The sequence below is a fragment of the Thalassophryne amazonica genome, chromosome 5, assembly GCF_902500255.1.
Source record: "Thalassophryne amazonica chromosome 5, fThaAma1.1, whole genome shotgun sequence".
Lineage (NCBI taxonomy): Eukaryota > Metazoa > Chordata > Actinopteri > Batrachoidiformes > Batrachoididae > Thalassophryne > Thalassophryne amazonica.
Window position 1 is genome coordinate 130,580,237 of NC_047107.1, and position 25,986 is coordinate 130,606,222.

At 41.8% G+C, this 25,986-nt stretch overlaps 1 protein-coding gene across 1 annotated transcript; it reads right to left on the bottom strand.

The window, feature by feature from the left end:
• Positions 1 to 2,623: 2,623 nt before the first annotated feature.
• Positions 2,624 to 13,841, bottom strand: LOC117511354 (zinc finger protein 484-like). The gene is made up of 2 exons (XM_034171393.1): positions 13,570 to 13,841; positions 2,624 to 4,863 (listed from the first exon to the last, which is right to left on the bottom strand). The coding sequence occupies exons 1-2, from the start codon at positions 13,742 to 13,744 to the stop codon at positions 3,908 to 3,910; spliced, it is 1,131 nt and encodes a 376-aa protein (XP_034027284.1). The 5' UTR covers positions 13,745 to 13,841; the 3' UTR covers positions 2,624 to 3,907.
• Between the last annotated feature and the right edge of the window lie 12,145 nt (positions 13,842 to 25,986).

A 25,986-nucleotide genomic window follows, 5' to 3' on the forward strand; every position in this document is an offset into this window, starting at 1 on the left:
AACAGAGACACAAATAGACACAGTGACAGAGAGACAGACAGTGGGTGAGGTCACTTCAGCTGTACTGACCTGATTGTAAACTCAGTCCATCTGTGTCGTGGACTTTAAAAATGTCTCACCTCCTCACCCAGTCTGTGTTCACCGCGGTGACCCCAAGAAGTCCATTGGTTTTGGTGTTAAAAGGTCTTAATCACTAAACTGTACTTTGTATTTTAAAAAAGAATTCTACAGAGATGAGTCAGTTGATGTGGTTGTGTGGACCTGGGTTCGATTCCCAGCCACACTGTCTGCCCTTGAATGTCCACCTGTTTGGATTCAAAATGCACCTTCTGTTTGGCTTTTAAGACGAGTCTGAAAACTTACACAATTTCTGTCTGCCATTAGTTTTATGGTTTTTACTGACATTCAGGAATTTTTATGCTGAACACAATTTATTCATCAATAAATTATTTTAAGACACGTCATCTGTCTTGTGTCAGTCCACCAGACGCTGAGGACGTGTGGCGTACAAAACCCTGGGAGTGACTGGCTCAGTGGCAGCACAGTGGCTTAGTGGTTGGCACTGTTACCTCACAGTAAGAAGGTCATGGGCTCGCGTCCCCCTGGTTCTGTCTGTATGGAATTTGTATGTTCTCCCTGTTTTTCCTCCGGCATCCTCCCACGAACAAAGACATGCAGGTTCAATGAACTGGAGACTGAATCGATTGTAGGTGTGTGACCATGTTTGTCTCTGTGTCCCTGCAGCAGACTGGTGTCGTGTCCAGGGTCATCCCCGCCACACGCCCTCATCATTCATTGGAGTAAACAGGTATAAAAAAAATGAATGACAGACTCACGCGGAGCAACTAAAACAGAACGTTTTATTGTTTATCTACTAGACCATCTGATGGACAATGGGGGAAAAAAAAACCTTACATGTACATAGTTCTTTGCATAAAATCATACAGTAAGCATTCATGTGCCAGGTTACATTCTTCCACAACACTAGGTGGCGCTTTCTGAAAGACTTCTAGTGTAATGAAACTTATTCCCTACTGCTGGGTAGTCCATCAGAGTAAATGTAAATGTTATTAAGAAATGATCAGACAGAAGGGAGTTTTCAGGGAATACTGTTAAGTCTTCTATTTCCATACCATAAGTCAGAACAAGATCTAAGATATGATTAAAGTGGTGGGTGGACTCATTTACATTTTGAGCAAAGCCAATAGAGTCTAATAATAGATTAAATGCAGTGTTGAGGCTGTCATTCTCAGCATCTGTGTGGATGTTAAAATCGCCCACTATAATTATCTTATCTGAGCTAAGCACTAAGTCAGACAAAAGGTCTGAAAATTCACAGAGAAACTCACAGTAACGACCAGGTGGACGATAGATAATAACAAATAAAACTGGTTTTTGGGACTTCCAATTTGGATGGACAAGACTAAGAGTCAAGCTTTCAAATGAATTAAAGCTCTGTCTGGGTTTTTGATTAATTAATAAGCTGGAATGGAAGATTGCTGCTAATCCTCCGCCCCGGCCTGTGCTACGAGCATTCTGACAGTTAGTGTGACTCGGGGGTGTTGACTCATTTAAACTAACGTATTCATCCTGCTGTAACCAGGTTTCTGTAAGGCAGAATAAATCAATATGTTGATCAATTATTATATCATTTACCAACAGGGACTTAGAAGAGAGAGACCTAATGTTTAATAGACCACATTTAACTGTTTTAGTCTGTGGTGCAGTTGAAGGTGCCATATTATTATTGTATGGCCTTGCCTTACAATATAAAGCGCCTTGGGGCAACTGTTTGTTGTGATTTGGCGCTATATAAAAAAAAAAAGTTGATTGAGTTGATATTATTTTTTCTTTTTGAATTTTTATGCTTAAATAGATTTTTGCTGGTTATTGGTGGTCTGGGAGCAGGCACCGTCTCTACGGGGATGGGGTAATGAGGGGATGGCAGGGGGAGAGAAGCTGCAGAGAGGTGTGTAAGACTACAACTCTGCTTCCTGGTCCCAACCCTGGATAGTCACGGTTTGGAGGATTTAAGAAAATTGGCCAGATTTCTAGAAATGAGAGCTGCTCCATCCAAAGTGGGATGGATGCCGTCTCTCCTAACAAGACCAGGTTTTCCCCAGAAGCTTTGCCAATTATCTATGAAGCCCACCTCATTTTTTGGACACCACTCAGACAGACAGCAATTCAAGGAGAACATGCAGCTAAACATGTCACTCCCGGTCCGATTGGGGAGGGGCCCAGAGAAAACTACAGAGTCCGACATTGTTTTTGCAAAGTTACACACCGATTTAATGTTAATTTTAGTGACCTCCGATTGGCGTAACCGGGTGTCATTACTGCCGACGTGAATTACAATCTTACCAAATTTACGCTTAGCCTTAGCCAGCAGTTTCAAATTTCCTTCAATGTTGCCTGCTCTGGTCCCCCGAAGACAATTGACTATGGTTGCTGGTGTCGCTAACTTCACATTTCTCAAAACAGAGTCGCCAATAACCAGAGTTTGATCCTCGGCGGGTGTGTCGTCGAGTGGGGAAAAATGGTTAGAAATGTAAAATATCAACATTTCATCATTTTTAGTGATTATTTGTGCTTTTTTTTTTCATGCCACCTGCTCTTTAAACACCTGAATAACCATAACTGTCAGTTTTCCCAAACATTTTCATCTCAAATTGACATCTTTTGGTTGTTCACATTTCATCAGGAGAGATTTTCTCTCAAAGACGGCAGCAGTTGGCGCCATTTCAGGCAAGCCCAAAGAAAAACGCACACCCCCATTCACGCCAACGGAGATGTAGTGGAGCGCGTCCCAAGCTTCAAGTTCCTTGGGATTGACATCACAGAAAATCTCTCTTGGGCTCTGAATTCCTCCACCTGGTCAAAAAGGGGCATCAGCACCTACAATCTCTACGGACTTCTACCGCTGCACCACTGAGTATCCTCACTAACTGTATCTCTGTGAGGTACTGTGACCTCAAAGCACTACAAAGGGTTGTAAAACCTGCCCAAAGGACAATTGGCTCCCAACCCCCCCATCCATGACATTTACCATAAACAATGTACCATCAGGATGCCCCTCACCTGTACCACGGTCTGAGGAGATACGGGTATCTAAGCACCCGCACAAGCAGGCCCAGGAAGGGCTTCTTCTCAGAGGCTGTTACATCATGGAACAAAGCTCCACCAACAATGCATGTTACCGTGCACTGCTTACCACATTTTCGTTGCACTGTCACAGCAGATGTTCCTGCTTTTCACCGTCAAACAATTGACACAAATCATGTGCAATATATTTTATTTATCCTGTAATCTCACTACAATCATATCTGTTCCTACAATCTTGTACATACTGATGTCCTTATGTCACTGTGGTCGTTTATTTATACGTTACTGTACACGTCGTCATTTGTCTCCCTCACTCTTAACTGTACGTATTATTTGATTTGCACGTTGCACTTTTTTGCACGTCTGGTTGGATGTCAGCTGCATGTCATCAGTTCTGCACAATGACCAAGTTGAATCTAATCTAAAATATACATTTGACTTTCAAAGTTAACCTTTAAAAGTTGTAAAATAAGTTTAAATATGTCATCATACAGATTCTATTTAGAATTTGTATGATGATACTGTATACTGGTTCATTGCTAGTTGTTGTTAATAAAATAAGCAGACGAGCGGCAGCGTTTCTGTGTGAGTGTACAAACGGTAGCTGGTGCTTAATTTGCTGAGATGTCACAGAAAAATAACCTGAGTTGGACTGGCGTCCCATCCAGCACCAGCAGGCCTCAGGTCCTGGGTGGGATGTCTTCTCCTTTCTTCAGTGAGCGTCCAGGATCAGTACTGAGCGTGTGCTGATCCCAGGACTCCAGCTTACCAGACGCACTCAGAGTTCACAGCTGATCCAAGATCAGCAGCACTTATGGATTTTCAGGTACGACTTTGAGGTGTAGCTTTTCTTACAGACGCTGCAGCCAAACGTCTTCTCTCTGGTGCAGCCAAACGTCTTCTCTCTGGTGTGGACGATCATGTGGCCTGTTAGATGTGACCTTTGCGTGAAGGTTCTGTTGCAGACGGAGCAAACGTATGGTCTCTCTCCTGTGTGCACTCTCATGTGTATCTCCACTTGTGCACTCAGCCTGAAATGTTTGGGACAGAACACGCACTTGAACGGTTTCTCTCCTGTGTGGCGTCTCATGTGTTCCTTCAGAATGTACTTGTACTTAAACCTTTGATTGCACTCGGAGCAACTGAGTGGTTTCTCCCCAGTTTTATATTTCTTATCACTTACAGGGACTAAACTGTTTCCTATAAATGCAGACCCTAACTGAGGTTCTGAGGTGACCATCCAGTTGGGACCGGTATCTGGCTGATCGTCACCATCAGGATCTGCTTTCATGTCTGGTTCTGGTCCTCCACAGTCTCCTCCAGCAGATTCTGTCTCAATGTGTTGCACTGAGTTGCTGGGTCGAGGCACTGCCTCTTCCTGCTCCTCCTGGAAGGGATGAAGTTCAGAGCACTGAGGTTTCTCTTCATCTTCAGTCTTCACAGTGACATGAGTCCGCAGGAACCCTGTGATGAAGATGTCCTCCTGCAGTTTTTGATGCTGCTCTCCTGCCTGTTGTGCCCATAGTTCCTGCAATTCCTCTTTAGTGTGGAGGAGATCTTGGTCTTGCTGGTCCAGACTAGAGTTCCAGTCCTGCTGCCCGGGGGCGACCTCCTTGTCCGCCAGCTGCCGGGTGGCGGCCTCTCTGTCCGCCAGCTGCCGGGGAGTGGCCTCTCTGTCCGCCAGCTGCCGGGGAGTGGCCTCTCTGTCCGCCAGCTGCCGGGGAGCGGCCTCTCTGTCCGCCAGCTGCTGCTGAAAATCTGCAGGCAACAAAAACAACAAAGAAACAAACCCACAGATTAAATTGTTGCGCTGCAATGCATTACGGGAGTTTGGGGTTTAAAGTGTTGTCATTGTGGTTCATATTAGTTTAACAGTGTAGTTCATTTGTTGTGTTTTGTAGTTTAATTGGTTTACTATAGTCAGTTTGGTTGGGTGTCATGTTGCTGTTACTGTAAGTGTAAAGCGTAGTGTGTGTGTGTGATAAATTTCCATTGAGATCAAAACCTCTTTTACAAGGGTGACCTGACCAAGAAAGGGTGCAGCACACGTCATAATAAACAAGTTAACATCAACAGAATGTTAAATAAAATACAAGCAATTTACAGATAAAACAATCAGCTTGGATAAATGAACTGGATAAATAATTCTGGGTTTAATTTATTTTCATTTATATAGTGCCAAATCACAACAGAGTTGCCTCAAGGTGCTTCACACAAGTAAGGTCTAACCTTACAAACCCCCAGAGCAACAGTGGTAAGAAAAAACTCCCTCTGAGGAAGAAACCTCAAGCAGACCAGACTCAAAGGGGTGAACTTCTGCTTGGGCCATGATACAGACACAAATTACAGAGCAATTCACAAAATGAATATACAAGAAATGCTGTTGGTGCACAGGACAGGAAGGTCTCCAGCACAAATACAACTCCCATCTCTGGATGGAGCTGCACCTTAAACAGAGAAAAAACAATCAGGTATCAGAAAGACAAAAAATACAGTATAATTTGTCAGCATTAAACAACAAGAAAAATAGAACAAATACTAAGGTGATCGCCGCCCACTAGTCCTAAGCTTCACTAAAAGACCCAGAATTTCAATCAGTTATTCTCAAATAACGTCAAAAATAATGCATTTAGCCCTATTGTGTCAATAAAAGTTGACTTTAAATGTGGCTACTGCACATCTTTTGGTACCAATTGTATATCTCTAACTTCATTGGTTTTCGAGATACAGCATTTTTGATGAAATTGAGCATTTTGTCATCACAAGACCAGAGATGAATGTAGTCCAGTGGTGTAGTCTACGTGGAACGCAGGTAGACGCCGTCTACTCACCTAAAAAGACCCGGAATTTCCGTCAACCCACTTCAAATTGCCCAGAGGAACGTGACGGTGTCAATAAAATGAGCGCTTATTGACTGTAATTTTATTTTCTCCCTTTAAAAGACAGCCATCAGGCGTCCATCACTGCAGAGTGCACCGTATGTGTCCCATCCCCATTCCCCTGTGACATACCTTTGCCTTGTCCAATAGGAACGACGCGTCGGGCCAAAACACGGAAGACTAGTGGCAGAAACCACTGATCTGTACAAAACAAAGGTGTCACAGGACTGCTCATTTATGGAGCAGTTTTCTGAAGAAAAATCCTTGTAAATGTTTTTGTTGTTTGTTACCTCAGAATTTCTGATTATTGTTAAAAAAAAAAGTTTAGAACACATATAGCTAAATGATACACTTAATAGCTTAATAAAATACACTTAAATAGCTAAATAAATCAATAAATGGTTCTTTAGAAACCTTTCATCTGTAAATTAAAACCACCTGTCATTTCAGATTAGATAATTTCTTGTTTAACATAAGGAACCTCAGACATTTAGTTTTAGACAAAATAACATGGAAATTTGTACATTTTTTTTAAGTCTGGTAGATTATTCATATCTCATTTCAACCAGAAAAACAGACACTGTAAATAAATACAAATGTTTATCATAAATGAAACAGGAAATAATTTAACAATGACTGCAGTGTGATTGTAAAGTAGGATTTCTGTGACATAAACCTCATGATGAATTTTTTAATGGTCATTTCAACTTGTAATTTCGCCAAAATATGTAATTGCCTTTAATGTTATCAGGACAGAGTCATTTGTAAAATATGAATTTGAGCACAATAAGTGGAGAGCTTCTACTTGTGCAAATTTCTTTTGACTTTGATTCATGGACATTTTTAATGATCCGTTCATTTATTGTTAAAATATAAAATGAAACAGCTTTTTAAAAAATAACAGAGTTTTGCCGGTAATCTACAGATGTCTCTTGAGCTCGAGTCCTGTTGGCTGTTGGATAGTGTAGTTTTAAAATGACTGGAATTGGTAAGTGGCATACTCTTCGGAAAAGTATTAGTTGCATGGTTGTCTTCATACTATACTTTTGTGCCACTGATTTGGCCTACAATGTTTTTGTCATGGGTTGAAAAGGTTTCTGCAAAGTAAAGCATCTACCATATTTTCATTGTTGTATGTGAATTTTCTGGGAGCGAGCTAGCTGCTGTTTTAATGGAACTTAACGTATGCTAATACTAGCTTGTTTATACTGAGTAGGTTTCCTTATGGACCACAAAGCCTACAGGTTCCAGTCCCCCGTCTGGACCTGATGATGGACTGTCAGCTTCAACAGAGATTGTGGTAGGAGGCGTGAGGCTCTGCAGCCGGTGCATGCTCATGTAGACCGGTGTGTTCTGTTTTGTTTTTGTTAATGCGTCTAAACTGTCCACAAACAACGTGGGGCCATGCGGATTATATGAAGGGTGAATCTTGCAGCTGCTGAATTTGACAGTACAGGCTCATATCCGATACTAAATAGAGGGAGGAAAAGTGAACTCTTGCAATATACTTAGTTGGGAGGCAATAATCTGCTCCTTATTATTGTTAAGAGAACTTTTCTTTCTTAATAACAAGGAGTCACAGTCACTTTTTTTTGAGTAACTGTGACTTAAAGTTGTCTTATTTACTGTTAAACAATACACAGTAGCTTGCATATGATACTTTTGGCTGGATTTAAACATTGTTTATTCCTGGTTTATGACCTGATTAAATTTCTTTGTTAAATTAGGTTTTCAGATGCCAAAAAATAAATGTATTTGATCTTTGTATTTTTTAATCACTCTTTTAGATTTACTGTTGTATACTGTATTTTGCAATTGGTGCAAATTACTTACTTACATTCTGACACATTTCTCACATTTATAGTGGCAAATATAGAATATAAATGATCAGATGGAAAGTATAGATCTATTTGTTGTTATGGTGTTAAAATTGTTAATAACCGGGGGCGCATACACACGTGGTTGATGACGGGCAAAAAACAGTCTACCCACTTCAAAAATGTAGACTACATCACTGATGTAGTCACTAGTCATGGTCTCAAGAAATAAACTTTTTCCACTATGGGTTCATGGAACCAAACCTACAAAGACACAGGTATATAGATCTAGACTTAAAAGGCAAGTTCTTGCTGCTATTGAGGGTTGATTAATAGGTTGCATCATTTGCCCCACTTTTTTCAAATTTTTTGAAAATTAATCTGTACCTAGAATCATTTTTTTTACACTTACTAAAATAAACTTCCATAAGAAATCTTATCAAATTCCATTAATATCTAAGGGGTCCACCGAGCCTCTGAATTTTCCTACTAACAATGCCCATGATTCTGGGCTGAAAATATCAGTTTTTCTGAAATAGCACCAAAAATAATGGATTTAGCCCTACAATGTCAATGAAAGTTGAATATAAATATGGACATTGCGCATCTTTTGGTGCCAGCTGTATGTCTCTATCTTTAACACTTTGTGAGATATGACAATATTGTGTCAATTTTTCTTTGAAATTTGCCCTCCGCAATCATTTCTGCAATAACAACAAAGTAAAGCAACAATGACTCAAACACTAGAAATCTTTACATTATATAAACAACTAATAACTCATGAACATGTTTGAATACAAATATCAATGGGCACATCCCAGAACATACAGAATTCTTAATAGCTAAGTACAGTTTATGCAGGCTGCAGATATATGGCCTGTGTTGGATGCTGTGGTGTCAAAGGCCATGTTGACCACTCAGTCTACACACTTCCACTCTTCAAGCAGGCTGAATGTCAGCTCACTGATGATGCTTCCACAGCCTTGTCCACTGCCAGGTGTGTAAGATGGCATGCACAGAAGTTTGGTGTCATGGGAGCTCCCTACAGATACTGCTAACCTCTCTTCACACTTGTTTGGTGTCATCACAGATGGTATTAACTTTGAGTCCCAATGAACAGTAAGCATCCTAGGAGGTTCCCAGTTGTCCTTGGTGGATGTTGCTATTTGTTTTGCCATCTGCCTTCGGGATCTATTAGCTGTTGCATATGAGTGCAACAGCCCCTGGGTTACCTCCAGCCTCCTCAATAACACACTGAGTGAAAGCAGCTTGCTGAGATAGAGTGAGCTTCATCCTCGTGGACAATGACACCAGCTTGGGACGTTTCAGAATGTCATGAGGGATAAAAACGGAGGTGCCAGTCTTCTTGACATGATTATGTGGTCGCTGTTTGGAAAACTGCTCAAAAGTTTCATCATCAGAATACTCTCCACCTGTCATGCTGATGACTTTCTGAGATGTAGACACTTGTTCTTCGTACTTGCGTTTTCTCTCATTCTCTGCTGACAACTGGACCTCCTTCCTCTTCTTCTTTGCAGCAGCTGGCTTGTCCAGAGCACCAAAGGTTGCTTTCTGATTTGTTTCATGGAGTGGAGAAAGGCCAGATCTTCCTGGTTCTTCATGAGCTGTTCAACATTACAAGGCCAGATGGCAAATGTCTCCTGAAGTTTGACCTGCATCTTCTGTAGCTTCTCCTGTGAGGCTGGCAGATCCCTGCAGTTCTTTGGAATGGCTCTCATTTTGGCATTTTCATCTGACAAGGCTATTATCCTCTGAAGGGCCTTTATCTCTGATATCATTGGGATGTTGGCTTTCTGGTAGAAGGTTTCAAGTTGTGCCATCACCAGTTTTGCTGCTTCCCATTTGGAACGTAGCTTAGATGCTCCCTCTTGGATGTGCCACATCATACACCTGAGGACTTGATTGCAGTTTAGAAGCCTTGAACCTGTTATGATAGCATCATCATTGTTTATTGCAGCGCCAAGTCCATATATGGACTTTGCCTTCCTTGTTGATGATGTTGCATTTTGCTTGGCCTCATCCTTTATGCAATGGCTCATCTGCCATAGTAGCAAAGTACTGACAAGTACTACAGGATACAATATAGATACTCTGGACAAACAAACATTGGGACAAATTTTTTGGTAAGTACTGAAAAGTACTTGTTCACTCTTTTCACCACCAGAAACTGCTGTGAAAGATTATCAGTAGTAGAGACTATCAGTAAGAGCTCTAAAATAACTGCAGAATGAGAACTGTAACACACATATTTTTTTACAGATGTGACTTGTACGCTGACAAATACAGAAAAACATTAAATATACACTCAACAAAAATATAAACGCAACACTTTTGGTTTTGCTCCCATTTTGTATGAGATGAACTCAAAGATCTAAAACTTTTTCCACATACACAATATCACCATTTCCCTCAAATATTGTTCACAAACCAGTCTAAATCTGTGATAGTGAGCACTTCTCCTTTGCTGAGATAATCCATCCCACCTCACAGGTGTGCCATATCAAGATGCTGATTAGACACCATGATTAGTGCACAGGTGTGCCTTAGACTGCCCACAATAAAAGGCCACTCTGAAAGGTGCAGTTTTATCACACAGCACAATGCCACAGATGTCGCAAGATTTGAGGGAGCGTGCAATTGGCATGCTGACAGCAGGAATGTCAACCAGAGCTGTTACTCGTGTATTGAATGTTCATGTCTCTACCATAAGCCGTCTCCAAAGGCGTTTCAGAGAATTTGGCAGTACATCCAACCAGCTTCACAACTGCAGACCACGTGTAACCACACCAGCCCAGGACCTCCACATCCAGCATGTTCACCTCCAAGATCGTCTGAGACCAGCCACTCGGACAGCTGCTGAAACAATCGGTTTGCATAACCAAAGAATTTCTGCACAAACTGTCAGAAACCATCTCAGGGAAGCTCATCTGCATGCTCGTCGTCCTCATCGGGGTCTCGACCTGACTCCAGTTCGTCGTCGTAACCGACTTGAGTGGGCAAATGCTCACATTCGCTGGTGTTTGGCACGTTGGAGAGGTGTTCTCTTCATGGATGAATCCCGGTTCACACTGTCCAGGGCAGATGGCAGACAGAGTGTGTGGCGTCGTGTGGGTGAGCGGTTTTCTGATGTCAATGTTGTGGATCGAGTGGCCCATGGTGGCGGTGGGGTTATGGTATGGGCAGGCGTCTGTTATGGATGAAGAACACAGGTGCATTTTATTGATGGCATTTTGAATGCACAGAGATACCGTGACGAGATCCTGAGGCCCATTGTTGTGCCATACATCCAAGAACATCACCTCATGTTGCAGCAGGATAATGCACGGCCCCATGTTGCAAGGATCTGTACACAATTCTTGGAAGCTGAAAATGTCCCAGTTCTTGCATGGCCGGCATACTCACCGGACATGTCACCCATTGAGCATGTTTGGGATGCTCTGGACCGGCGTATATGACAGCGTGTACCAGTTCCTGCCAATATCCAGCAACTTTGCACAGCCATTGAAGAGGAGTGGACCAACATTCCACAGGCCACAATTGACAACCTGATCAACTCTATGTGAAGGAGATGTGTTGCACTGCATGAGGCAAATGGTGGTCACACCAGATACTGACTGGTATCCCCCCCAATAAAACAAAACTGCACCTTTCAGAGTGGCCTTTTATTGTGGGCAGTCTAAGGCACACCTGTGCACTAATCATGGTGTCTAATCAGCATCTTGATATGGCACACCTTCGAGGTGGGATGGATTATCTCAGCAAAGGAGAAGTGCTCACTATCACAGATTTAGACTGGTTTGTGAACAATATTTGAGGGAAATGGTGATATTGTGTATGTGGAAAAAGTTTTAGATCTTTGAGTTCATCTCATACAAAATGGGAGCAAAACCAAAAGTGTTGTGTTTATATTTTTGTTGAGTGTATATAGCAACAACGATGACCAACCACAGGAACGAGGTGAACCACCTGACCTCATGGTGTGAGAACAACAATCTGTCCCTGAATGTGGAGAAGACAAGAGGTCGATGTGGACTTAAGGAGAGCACACACCCGTCACCCCCCTCTGACCATCAACTGTGCTGCTGTGGAGAGGGCGAGCAGCACCAGGTTCCTGGGTGTGCACGTCACAGAGGATCTATCCTGGACCACCAACACTACATCACTGGCCAAGAAAGTTCACCAACGCCTCCACTTCCTCCACAAACTAAGAAGAGATCCCACCCACCCATGAAACTGCCTCTTCAGCCTGCTGCTGTCAGAGAGGAGACTGCGGAGTCTACGGACCAGGACCAGCCAACTGAGGGACAGTTTCACCCACCAGGTTATCAAAGCACTCAGCTCCCTCCCTGCTCTCCCCCCCCCATTTACCCTGCTCTCCCCCCATTTACCCTGCTGCCCCCCTCACACACAAACCCTGGGCCCTGACCCCCACAGTCACTGACGTCTTCCTCCTGACACCCACCTCACAAACACTGAACACACCTCCAAGGACTGCATATGCACTAAATGCACTTTAAATTAGTTTGAATAAACTCATCAATGTTGCATCACTGCTCAGTTTGTACAAGACACACAGGTACCACCAGGTACCTCACTGAACACAATCTATCATTTTATATTCTACTATTGTGAGCTCTGCACATAAGAGACTGTTCTTATTGTTTGATTTTTTTTTTTTTTTACTCTGTGTTGTCTGGGAGACTGAGAGTAACGGAACTTCAATTCTCGGTATGTTTGTGTTTTTGCGGCTGCAATGATTTACCAAAACAGACCCAGACTGACCCCAAACTGACTCCAAATACATTAAATTAAGTACTTTTATTTATGTTTTAGTGATTTATGCACTCGTTCTCAAAACGGTACATGAAAGCAAACAGCACTCACCTTTCCAGAAGCACAGCGGGACGCACTGCTGCCTCGTCAAGGCTCGTAACATCAGATCGCAAAGTTCAGAGAGTCACTGTGTGTCCCTAAAAAAGAATTGGAAAGACTCACAAGCATCCTGAAACATCCCTTGTTCATTGTTTCAGCATTAAAAAACTCTATACGGCTGTGGCAGAAGTTCCATACGTCAATGTGCCCCTGTGAAAATCAAGCAAGCGCTTGATTTTATTTTATTTTATCTACAGCCAGATCAGACAGGTGGCTGCACTGGAACAAATAATATAGGACAAGTACGTTTACATGACCATAATAATCAGATAACTGTAAGAATCTGATGTTACGAGCCTTGACGAAGGCCCTGAGGTGCTGTTTGCTTTTCATGCAGTTTTGAGAACAGAGCGCATAAACCACAAAACATAAATAAAAGTACTTAATTTACTCATATTTGGAGTTAATTTGGGGTCAATCTGGGTCATTTTGGGGTCTGTTTTGGTGCTTACGTTGAAATAGCCACATACGATTATGTATTTTTTATTAATTTTAATCTCAGTATTTTTATTTATACTGTTACTTGTGTCAATGGTTTTTTGTGTGTGTGTGTGTGTGTGTGTGTGCTTTTAATCTTGTACTTGACATTATTTGAGAACCACATTAGAAATAAGTGTTTTTATACTTTAATGTTACTGTTTTGTGTACCCGTTATTGTAGAGGAATGAATTTTAACAAATTAATCCATCCATCCCGTTTAATAAATGAAGAACTTGAAACTTGTAATTTTTACGCTTAAATGTAGTTTTGTTTTTCTTGTATGTCGCACATTGGACAACAGGAACCGTACAAAGACCAAGAACCAAACAACGAACCTTCAGAACTGAACACGGAGTCCAGCAGGTGTCGCTGTCGGTGGTTCTCCTCTTTGGAACGACAAAGTTCCTCCTCGTACTCTACTATGGTTCTTTCAAACAGCCCAAATATCTCTTCAGCAGCCGCAGTTAGTCGCTGCTTCACCAACGCTCTCAGCATTTGGACTTTAGACATTTTCACACAACGACACCAACTTTTTCTAAAACAAACTCCGTCACAAAACAACAAAAGAACCAAAGAGTCACAGACACGGAACGCTGCTGCTCACAGCTAGCAAGCTAAGCTAAGGGCCGGAAACAGAGGCGCCTTCAAAGTAAGAGAGGGAACAGAGGAGCCTTCAAAAATAAGTACGAGAACAGAGACACCTTCAAAGTAAGAGAGCGAACAGGCGCCTTCAAAGTAAGAGAGGAACAGGCGCCTTCAAAGTAAGAGAGCGAACAGGCGCCTTCAAAGTAAGAGAGGAACAGGCGCCTTCAAAGTAAGAGAGCGAACAGGCGCCTTCAAAGTAAGAGAGCGAAAAGAGACGCCTTCAAAAATAAGAACGAGAACAGAGGCGCCTTCAAAGTAAAAGAACGGAGGCGCCTTCAGAGAAGGAGGAGGAGGTTTCGCCATTTCGCTAAATCCAAATTGTAGTGTCACAAAAGAGTTTCGGTGAAAGAGGAGATGGACTGTCACCATCGACATCTGCAGAAAATGTTCTTAAAAGCAGAAGTGAAGCAGAAAGCAGGTGTGTTTTCTTTGTACTGATGCAAATGTTGATAGGCTAATGTTAATTTTGAGCGCGGTGCATGTGCAGGTTGGTTCAAAGGTCGAGAGATGTAAAAATGTAAACAGATGCTCGGTCAGTCAGTGACAGCATCAGTCAAACAACTGTCTAATGTTGTGGGCTGGGGTGTTTGGCTGGCTTGGTTTTTGTTTTCTGTTTCTCCCACCAGGTGGTATGCATTCAGGACTGAGTGGCTGAGCATTAGGACCTCACCCTGAACACCTGAGGCTTGTTTTCACGTGCAGGTCATAAGGACTCACAGCTGTGGTGTATTTTGTCTTGATCAGAGATTGCTGCATTTAAACCTTGAATGCACAGTGTGTGATTGCCAGAGACTCGACCTTGTGAGCAGACGTGTGAGATCGACGTCAGGAGAACAATCTCACCATCACGGACGCAGAGACCGCTCCAGGTTTGACGCCACAGTCTGTGAAGGAGGATTGGGTGAGGTCTCACGCTCTTCAGCACACTTCCTGAGGTAATTTGGTTTTGGTGACTTTTATGAAGTAATGACAGTGGTGTCCCTCACACCTTGTGTTATTGAGCTGTCACGTTATGCTAATTGTCTAATCAGCTTCTGCTGCAGTGGAGATTTGAACTGAGTTGTTCCGTGCCTGCAGGGTGAGAAGCTGATGTATAGATTTAAGCCAGGAAGTGTTTGCTGATTGTGTGCACCTTTGAGTTGTGTCTCTCTGTGTGGAGTTGGACTCACCTCATGTTTTCTTTCTTCACAGACTCGGTTTGTCGCGGCCACCTGGGGGGTGTCGGCGGGGTCCCTGGGTCCGAACTGCTGTGGCTCCGGACCGTTTGCGCTGTTGAGAGCGCGCCGTGTTTCCACCTCACCAGACCGTGGACTTTTTTAGTTGTTTAGCACTGCATCTCACTGTTATGTTTATTAAATTCTGTTATCCTTTGAACCGTGCTCTGCTTATTTTATGCTGGGTCCTTTCAAACGCTAAATCCAGTCTAAATCCATAATAAACATAATTTTACAGATGCTGATGAGAAGGAGTGAAAATGCTGCTGTTACCAAGACATTAGGATATAAATAATATAATGAAGGCAAAAAGCCTTTGACTGAGCATAGTTTTTCTCTATGGAAAACTATTGAAGTTGTTTGATTGAAATACTGTAAAAATTTAAGTTTTATTTGGGCAATATTATTTGAATAATTTTCTTCAGGGTTTGAATTTATTAAAAAATGATGTTTACACAACAAAAGGTATTTATTCTCCTGACTTATGTGGTACTGACAACATGTATAATGTATTAAATTGCAATGATAAACATACTGAGAGATATTTTATGACTATCATAAAACAAAAACATTTTAATTCAATGAAAGCAGATACTTATGCTATGTACAATGTAGAAATATTCATTACAGGACCTCTAATTATAAATAAGCAACAAATTACTAACAGTTCATACTATACTCAACAAAAATATAAACGCAACACTTTTGGTTTTGCTCCCATTTTGTATGAGATGAACTAAAAACTTTTTCCACATACACAATATCACCATTTCCCTCAAATATTGTTCACAAACCAGTCTAAATCTGTGATAGTGAGCACTTCTCCTTTGCTGAGATAATCCATCCCACCTCACAGGTGTGCCATATCAAGATGCTGATTAGACACCATGATTAGTGCACAGGTGTGCCTTAGACTGCCCACAATAAAAGGCCACTCTGAAAGGTGCAGTTTTATCACACAGCACAATGCCACAGATGTCGCAAGATTTGAGGGAGCGTGCAATTGGCATGCTGACAGCAGGAATGTCAACCAGAGCTGTTGCTCGTGTATTGAATGTTCATTTCTCTACCATAAGCCGTCTCCAAAGGCGTTTCAGAGAATTTGGCAGTACAGCCAACCAGCCTCACAACCGCAGACCATGTGTAACCACACCAGCCCAGGACCTCCACATCCAGCATGTTCACCTCCAAGATCGTCTGAGACCAGCCACTCGGACAGCTGCTGAAACAATCGGTTTGCATAACCAAAGAATTTCTGCACAAACTGTCAGAAACTGTCTCTGGGAAGCTCATCTGCATGCTCGTCGTCCTCATCGGGGTCTCGACCTGACTCCAGTTCGTCGTCGTAACCGACTTGAGTGGGCAAATGCTCACATTCGCTGGTGTTTGGCACGTTGGAGAGGTGTTCTCTTCACAGATGATGCAAAGGAGATGTGTTGCACTGCATGAGGCAGATGGTGGTCACACCAGATACTGACTGGTATCCCCCCCAATAAAACAAAACTGCACCTTTCAGAGTGGCCTTTTATTGTGGGCAGTCTAAGGCACACCTGTGCACTAATCATGGTGTCTAATCAGCATCTTGATATGGCACACCTGTGAGGTGGGATGGATTATCTCAGCAAAGGAGAAGTGCTCACTATCTCAGATTTAGACTGGTTTGTGAACAATATTTGAGGGAAATGGTGATATTGTGTATGTGGAAAAAGTTTTAGATCTTTGAGTTCATCTCATACAAAATGGGAGCAAAACCAAAAGTGTTGCGTTTATATTTTTGTTGAGTATACAAAGGTTTGAACTTTGAGAGTGTTTACACACGAGACAAAAGTGAGAAAATGTTCATGCCTGATTGAGAAAAGTGTATAAAGTGGTTTTACTGTTGGGAAAGTGTAGTGACACGGACCCACAACAGGGGGCGCAAATGAACGGTCAATAGATGAGCCAAAAAGTAACAATTTAATGTTGTGAATGTGCACAACGAACATACAGACAATCTCAGAATATCACAACAGTCAATACACAAAGGTGACGTGTGGGCAGGCTCGAGGATAGAAGACGTCTGTCCTGAGGAGAGCCGGAACCACACGATTTCCGCCGCCCCAGAACCCGGTGAATACTGGAGCCGCCAAGTCCCGAATTCCCAGGTGATCACCGTCCCCGACTGTCGGATCTGGTACTGCTGGCGAAGAACAAAGACAGTCAAGTGTGGGTGTGTGTACACCCAGTAACAACAACGGTGGGAATGCCACCTCCACCTCTCACTCAATACTTGCAGCGGTCTCAGCTGAAAAGGAGCGCCGTCTTGCACAGCCTCCTCAAAAGCGACCGGTTCTCCTGCAAACACTCACAATAAACAGATTTACAAAAGGCTGATGATATTACCTCCTATGAAGTATGATATCTCGGCAACGAGGTGGAGATGACGTCTGGTCTTTATGGAGTGAGATGATGTTGAGTAGATGGGTGACAGCTGTCAAGAGGTAATGAGTGACAGCTGTCACCCCCGGCTGTGTCCATGGCGGCAGCGCCCTCTCGTGCCTGAAGCCCGCACTTCAGGCAGGGCGCCCTCTGGTGGTGGGCCAGCAGTACCTCCTCTTCTGGCGGCCCACACAACATTTACAGCTTTAAAACATCTATAATAATTGTAAAAAAATAACGCTGACTACTTCGCGGACTTCGCTTTTTGCAGGCTATTTTTTAGAACGTAACTCCCGTGATAAACGAGGGACCACTGTAACACTTTTTTGATTATACTACAAAACAAGTGATACGACGGCCGCTTTTGACGCTCTATTGGCACGCGTCGTGATTGGTGGAGTTCTTTTTCTTTGCCGTCTTCCTGGCTTCCATGTCGTAAAATGAGGGTGTGTCTGAAGCAGAGTCTGAATATTTATGGGTGTGTTTATTATAATTACGATTGTTTTCACCCGCCGCATTTATCAAGGTCACGTCAGGCGTACGCCGGAAATGGGCAGGTGCGCACTGCTTGATAGATGTCACAGCAACTTTGGTGTACTTCAAATTTACACCGGAAATTTACGCCACAAGTGAGCAACTTTGATACATGAGGCCCAATGTGAGGCATTATTGTAAAGCACTTCGAGTGTCTGATGCAGATGGAAAAGCGCGATATGAATGCAGTCCATTTACCATTTATATGGAAAAGGAGCATGCCATGGCCTCAACTTTATCTAAAGTATGGGTCTGTTAGTGAAGCTTTGGGCTTATGGCCAGCAATCACCTTAATATTTCTTCTGTTTTTTGTGTTGCTTAACCCTCTGGATTCGAATGACGCATCCTTGCGTAAAAAGTCACATGACCTAATTAAGCGGATGTAACAGTCTGCTGCACTCTGAGGCTCCCTTTAAATGTGTGTTGAACCTGGAGACTTCAACCTTTATAGCACTTTTTAAATTTTGTTAATAGCCGTAGTATAACTTGACTTATGAGTACTTTTTATGCCATACATTTTCATGAATATTATTGTCATTTTCGGCTGAGCATTTATGTACACACACGCAGCCAAAAGGATCATTTCCTTCTCTACTACAGCAGTGACAGCAGTGGGAAGAAATATGACTCCTTCTTCCTCATTGGTTGGCTGGCTCATGAATTTTCCACCAATCAGAAGTCACTAACCCCACATGTGTTCACTAACACAAAAAAAAAAAAAAAATGAGGTGGGCTTCATAGATAATTGGCAAAGCTTCTGGGGAAAACCTGGTCTTGTTAGGAGAGACGGCATCCATCCCACTTTGGATGGAGCAGCTCTCATTTCTAGAAATCTGGCTAATTTTCTTAAATCCTCCAAACCGTGACTATCCAGGGTTGGGACCATTAAGCAGAGTTGTAGTCTTACACACCTCTCTGCAGCTTCTCTCCCCCTGCCATCCCCTCATTACCCCATCCCCGTAGAGACGGTGCCTGCTCCCAGACTACCAATAACCAGCAAAAATCTATTTAAGCATAAAAATTCAAAAATAAAAAATAATATAGCACCTTCAACTGCACCACAGACTAAAACAGTTAAATGTGGTCTATTAAACATTAGGTCTCTCTCTTCTAAGTCCCTGTTGGTAAATGATATAATAATTGATCAACATATTGATTTATTATGCCTAACAGAAACCTGGTTACAGCAGGATGAATATGTTAGTTTAAATGAGTCAACACCCCCGAGTCACACTAACTGTCAGAATGCTCGTAGCACGGGCCGGGGCGGAGGATTAGCAGCAATCTTCCATTTCAGCTTATTAATTAATCAAAAACCCAGACAGAGCTTTAATTCATTTGAAAGCTTGTCTCTTAGTCTTGTCCATCCAAATTGGAAGTCCCAAAAACCAGTTTTATTTGTTATTATCTATCGTCCACCTGGTCGTTACTGTGAGTTTCTCTGTGAATTTTCAGACCTTTTGTCTGACTTAGTGCTTAGCTCAGATAAGATAATTATAGTGGGCGATTTTAACATCCACACAGATGCTGAGAATGACAGCCTCAACACTGCATTTAATCTATTATTAGACTCTATTGGCTTTGCTCAAAAAGTAAATGAGTCCACCCACCACTTTAATCATATCTTAGATCTTGTTCTGACTTATGGTATGGAAATAGAAGACTTAACAGTATTCCCTGAAAACTCCCTTCTGTCTGATCATTTCTTAATAACATTTACATTTACTCTGATGGACTACCCAGCAGTAGGGAATAAGTTTCATTACACTAGAAGTCTTTCAGAAAGCGCTGTAACTAGGTTTAAGGATATGATTCCTTCTTTATGTTCTCTAATGCCATATAACAACACAGTGAAGAGTAGCTACCTAAACTCTGTAAGGAAGATAGAGTATCTCGTCAATAGTTTTACATCCTCATTGAAGACAACTTTGGATGCTGTAGCTCCTCTGAAAAAGAGAGCTTTAAATCAGAAGTGTCTGACTCCGTGGTATAACTCACAAACTCGTAGCTTAAAGCAGATAACCCGTAAGTTGGAGAGGAAATGGCGTCTCACTAATTTAGAAGATCTTCACTTAGCCTGGAAAAAGAGTCTGTTGCTCTATAAAAAAGCCCTCCGTAAAGCTAGGACATCTTTCTACTCATCACTAATTGAAGAAAATAAGAACAACCCCAGGTTTCTTTTCAGCACTGTAGCCAGGCTGACAAAGAGTCAGAGCTCTATTGAGCTGAGTATTCCATTAACTTTAACTAGTAATGACTTCATGACTTTCTTTGCTAACAAAATTTTAACTATTAGAGAAAAAATTACTCATAACCATCCCAAAGACGTATCGTTATCTTTGGCTGCTTTCAGTGATGCCGGTATTTGGTTAGACTCTTTCTCTCCGATTGTTCTGTCTGAGTTATTTTCATTAGTTACTTCATCCAAACCATCAACATGTTTATTAGACCCCATTCCTACCAGGCTGCTCAAGGAAGCCCTACCATTATTTAATGCTTCGATCTTAAATATGATCAATCTATCTTTGTTAGTTGGCTATGTACCACAGGCTTTTAAGGTGGCAGTAATTAAACCATTACTTAAAAAGCCATCACTTGACCCAGCTATCTTAGCTAATTATAGGCCAATCTCCAACCTTCCTTTTCTCTCAAAAATTCTTGAAAGGGTAGTTGTAAAACAGCTAACTGATCATCTGCAGAGGAATGGTCTATTTGAAGAGTTTCAGTCAGGTTTTAGAATTCATCATAGTACAGAAACAGCATTAGTGAAGGTTACAAATGATCTTCTTATGGCCTCGGACAGTGGACTCATCTCTGTGCTTGTTCTGTTAGACCTCAGTGCTGCTTTTGATACTGTTGACCATAAAATTTTATTACAGAGATTAGAGCATGCCATAGGTATTAAAGGCACTGCGCTGCGGTGGTTTGAATCATATTTGTCTAATAGATTACAATTTGTTCATGTAAATGGGGAATCTTCTTCACAGACTAAAGTTAATTATGGAGTTCCACAAGGTTCTGTGCTAGGACCAATTTTATTCACTTTATATATGCTTCCCTTAGGCAGTATTATTAGACGGTATTGCTTAAATTTTCATTGTTACGCAGATGATACCCAGCTTTATCTATCCATGAAGCCAGAGGACACACACCAATTAGCTAAACTGCAGGATTGTCTTACAGACATAAAGACATGGATGACCTCTAATTTCCTGCTTTTAAACTCAGATAAAACTGAAGTTATTGTACTTGGCCCCACAAATCTTAGAAACATGGTGTCTAACCATATCCTTACTCTGGATGGCATTACCCTGACCTCTAGTAATACTGTGAGAAATCTTGGAGTCATTTTTGATCAGGATATGTCATTCAAAGCGCATATTAAACAAATATGTAGGACTGCCTTTTTGCATTTACGCAATATCTCTAAAATCAGAAAGGTCTTGTCTCAGAGTGATGCTGAAAAACTAATTCATGCATTTATTTCCTCTAGGCTGGACTATTGTAATTCATTATTATCAGGTTGTCCTAAAAGTTCCCTAAAAAGCCTTCAGTTAATTCAAAATGCTGCAGCTAGAGTGCTGACGGGGACTAGAAGGAGAGAGCATATCTCACCCATATTGGCCTCTCTTCATTGGCTTCCTGTTAATTCTAGAATAGAATTTAAAATTCTTCTTCTTACTTATAAGGTTTTGAATAATCAGGTCCCATCTTATCTTAGGGACCTCGTAGTACCATATCACCCCAATAGAGCGCTTCGCTCTCAGACTGCAGGCTTACTTGTAGTTCCTAGGGTTTGTAAGAGTAGAATGGGAGGCAGAGCCTTCAGCTTTCAGGCTCCTCTCCTGTGGAACCAGCTCCCAATTCAGATCAGGGAGACAGACACCCTCTCTACTTTTAAGATTAGGCTTAAAACTTTCCTTTTTGCTAAAGCTTATAGTTAGGGCTGGATCAGGTGACCCTGAACCATCCCTTAGTTATGCTGCTATAGACGTAGACTGCTGGGGGGTTCCCATGATGCACTGTTTCTTTCTCTTTTTGCTCTGTATGCACCACTCTGCATTTAATCATTAGTGATCGATCTCTGCTCCCCTCCACAGCATGTCTTTTTCCTGGTTCTCTCCCTCAGCCCCAACCAGTCCCAGCAGAAGACTGCCCCTCCCTGAGCCTGGTTCTGCTGGAGGTTTCTTCCTGTTAAAAGGGAGTTTTTCCTTCCCACTGTAGCCAAGTGCTTGCTCACAGGGGGTCGTTTTGACCGTTGGGGTTTTACATCATTATTGTATGGCCTTGCCTTACAATATAAAGCGCCTTGGGGCAACTGTTTGTTGTGATTTGGCGCTATATAAAAAAAAGTTGATTGATTGATTGATTGATGGGACGATAAGTTCTACAAGGTGCACTCGCCGGCTTGTATCCAACCATATTACGAGGTTGGACTGCTCGTTGGTGTTAGCGATGTGGATTGGAAATTTCAGTGCTACACTGAGGTCAGCAGAGACTTTCCAGTCATGTGCACCGCTGAGGAGTTTCGAGCGCATTGCTTTTCGCTATTGCTGTAACAGGCATATGCCCTCCTTGCAGAAGGCGATGTAGAGTTTAGGATCTTTGATCGGTTCCCTGTTGGTGGTGTCACATTGGGTCCTGATAATATCTGCCATTTCCTCCAGAACCTGGTTGTGGCACCAGGTGTACATCTGCAAATATTGGATACTGGATCTATTGGACTACTATTGGATTAACCGTGGAATTGATCAGCTGGTCTCTGAACGCTATTGACACCATCTTTTCTACAAGAAGGTCAGGACCGGGGGATCCTACCTGCCCAGATGGAACATATCCTGCGGATTATGTTCTCAACTCCTGGGGGTCTTGGCATGTAGCATACTTGGCGCCTTTCTCCGTTGAGGACGTCGAGGATTTATTCATATTTGGTCTTATGATAGCAGGGCTGGTACTTTTTGGCTTATGTGCTGCCCTGATCTATGGGAAAATTGGCAAGACGGCGGCATCAAGAACCACGGCCCCTCGCTTGTCTGTCATGATTAACGAGGTGGGCAAGGCATTACATTCTCAGATTGCAATGACTCTTGAACTCAGACGCAAATTGAATGACATCTTGGAGCAGATGCGTGCGTTGCAGATTAAGTTGAAGATTTTGGAGGCCGGGAATATTCTTAATTCATAATTAGGAATATTCTTAATTCATAATTGGGATTTGGTTATTCAAGTGGAACTGTATATGTGTTTTTCCCTTCTCAAACCACAACACGGCAGGCTTATCAAGCCTGAAGGACAAATTGCCCAACTGTTTTCCTCCAGAGGAATGTCTTCTGGCTTTGGTGATTATTTGGCTCCTTTCTTTCTTATCTCAACCCACAAAGACAATAAACTGTTTTTCATAGGACTGAAGCATGCTCCAGTCCCATGTGTGTTTGATCACAGCCCACCCACCCCACGTGGAACTGATTGTGTGGTCGCGTTCTCTTCATTACTGGTGGAAAGCATGTGCGGTTAGTTTTTTGTTGTTGTTTGGGTTTTTGTTTTTTGTTTTTTTGTAAAAGTGAGGTGTTTTATGAATGTGAAGTAAGTGCTTCAGTTATTTTTTTGAACTGGAGGAAGACGAAGCACGCAGCTCGTCATCAGAGTCTGAAACAGACAGTGAGGATTCTGGTGCTGAAAGAGATGATCCCTCTTTTGTTCTGGACAGTGGTGGGCACAGCTAACCAAAAGTTAGCTTTGATAACTGGTAATCAGCTAACTGAAAAGTTCTGTAATGCTAAACCAATAAACTGCCTAAAAACTTACTTATCCAAAGCTACAGCTAACCGATAACCTTCAGTTTTGTCTCCCCACCAATTCTGAGTTTAAACACCCTCAAAACTTTTAATAGATTCAAAGGCGATCACAAACCCAAACACAGCCAATGTAGCCAGCACTTCTATCTTTGTGCACTCTGCCCACTGCTCCAGGGAAGCATCATTTATCTTGACAGGATACAGTGGTCCAGCCATGAGGAGGAGCTCTTGAAATGGAAAGCAGGTTTGATTTATGGTTTTTGATTTATAAATCAATTTAATCCGGATAGAATAACTACATTAATGCAACTCTTAAAATGTACAAAGTGATATATAACACATATCTGTTAATTTTAAAATAATACACTAATTCTGAAGATTTGAACATTAACACACAGATGCCTAAAGGGATTATGGGTAAACAGCCTCTGCTCATACTGATCGGTTGATTCATTCATTCTATGTAAAAAACAACACAAGTGAATCAATGTAACGTGTGTTGGTGTTTACAAATAAATGTGCTTTTGTAAAATATGTCATTTTTTTTCATTTGTAAAAAAAGAAAAAGAAATTTTCAAGATCCCGCTAGACAGTGCCTAAGCGCACGCGTGATGACATCACAACTCTATCCGGTTGACTAACGATGTCAGTCGCGCAAAGAAATCAAATCAAAGTGAAAACATGCTCATTGCACTCAGAATGTTGGTATTTTGGTCGTTGAACTTTGCGGTGCAATGTCATAATAACACATCAATCAGTCTCTCTGTGAGGCGTCATAACATCCGATCGGTTAGATGCTCAGTGCGGTGTCATAATAACGCATCAAAAGGCAGACTGAGGCACCAACGGTGCCTTCAGCTGGACAACAAGAGGAGTGACACACCGTGGAAATGTCAGGCCTGCAATGTGCCCCTCTGTGTTGTGTTGTGGCACAAGTAATTTGTGTTGCATCTTATTTTGACATCTGATTGTTTTGTAAATAGTTTAGCATTAGTATTTCCTGCACTATATGTTTTTGAAATGTACAATTTATCTAATGTACAATGTACATTGTACAGTTTATGTATGTACAATTTATTCTAAAACTTATTGTGATATCTGACTGTTTTGTAAATAATTGTACAAAAAAACTGCCTGAAGCATTTCCTGCATTTATGTAAATAGTTGTATTTAACTTTGTTTTGTTTTGCTACATTTGTACATGTTTTTGAAATCTACAGTTTATATTTACATTTTAAGTTATGAAAATGGTTCATTAAACAAGTTTGTGGTTTTAACAGAAAAAAAAAAACTTTTTTCGACTTGGATTTTATGTTTTTGTGTGATTTTAAGCTCACTGTGTTAATACAGTAGGTCAGAATGAATGAGAAATGAAAAAAAATGACACAAAACAAGGCCAGGTACACACTTTTAAAAGGTAAATTATCACTGTAAAACCAAAAGTAGTCAAAAACAACTTATTCTACCCTGGACTCCAGAGGGTTAATGCTGACAAATTATACCATATTTGTTGTCTTTCTACCACCTGATTCTGTTTTTTTTCTCTCCATCCAGAGATGGGAGTGGGTGTCTTCTTCTGCAGGCCTCCCGTCCTGTGCACCGGCATGGGCTCCCAAAATTTCCTGTATATTTGTATTTTCAATTGTGTCTGTATCATGGCCCAAACAAGGGGTCACCCCTTTGAGTCTGGTTTGCTTGAGGTTTCTTCCTCAAATCATCAGAGGGAGTTTTTCCTTACCACTGTCGCCTGTCTGCTTGCCCCGGGGGGTTGGTAAGGTTAGATCTTACTTGTGTGAAGCGCCTTGAGGCAACCTTGCTGTGATTTGGTGCTATATAAATGAAAATAAATTGAAATTTGCTGTTTTTAACCTCTTAAACCCTAAAGTCCCCAAATTTGGGGACTTGCCCTTTTTTGGAACATTTGAACACTCATAACTAACCAATGCTGACACCAGCATACACTTATTACACATCAAAACGTCTCCTCTACAAAAGTATCCACTTCAATCACATATCAACTAACCACAGCTGAAACGCAGAGCAAATAAAGACATAAATCAGAATTCAACTTGGGAAAAAAAACCATTTACTCCTACCAGGTATTATTTACTTTCATTTTTTTTGCATCCACAACATCCCCTAGGAC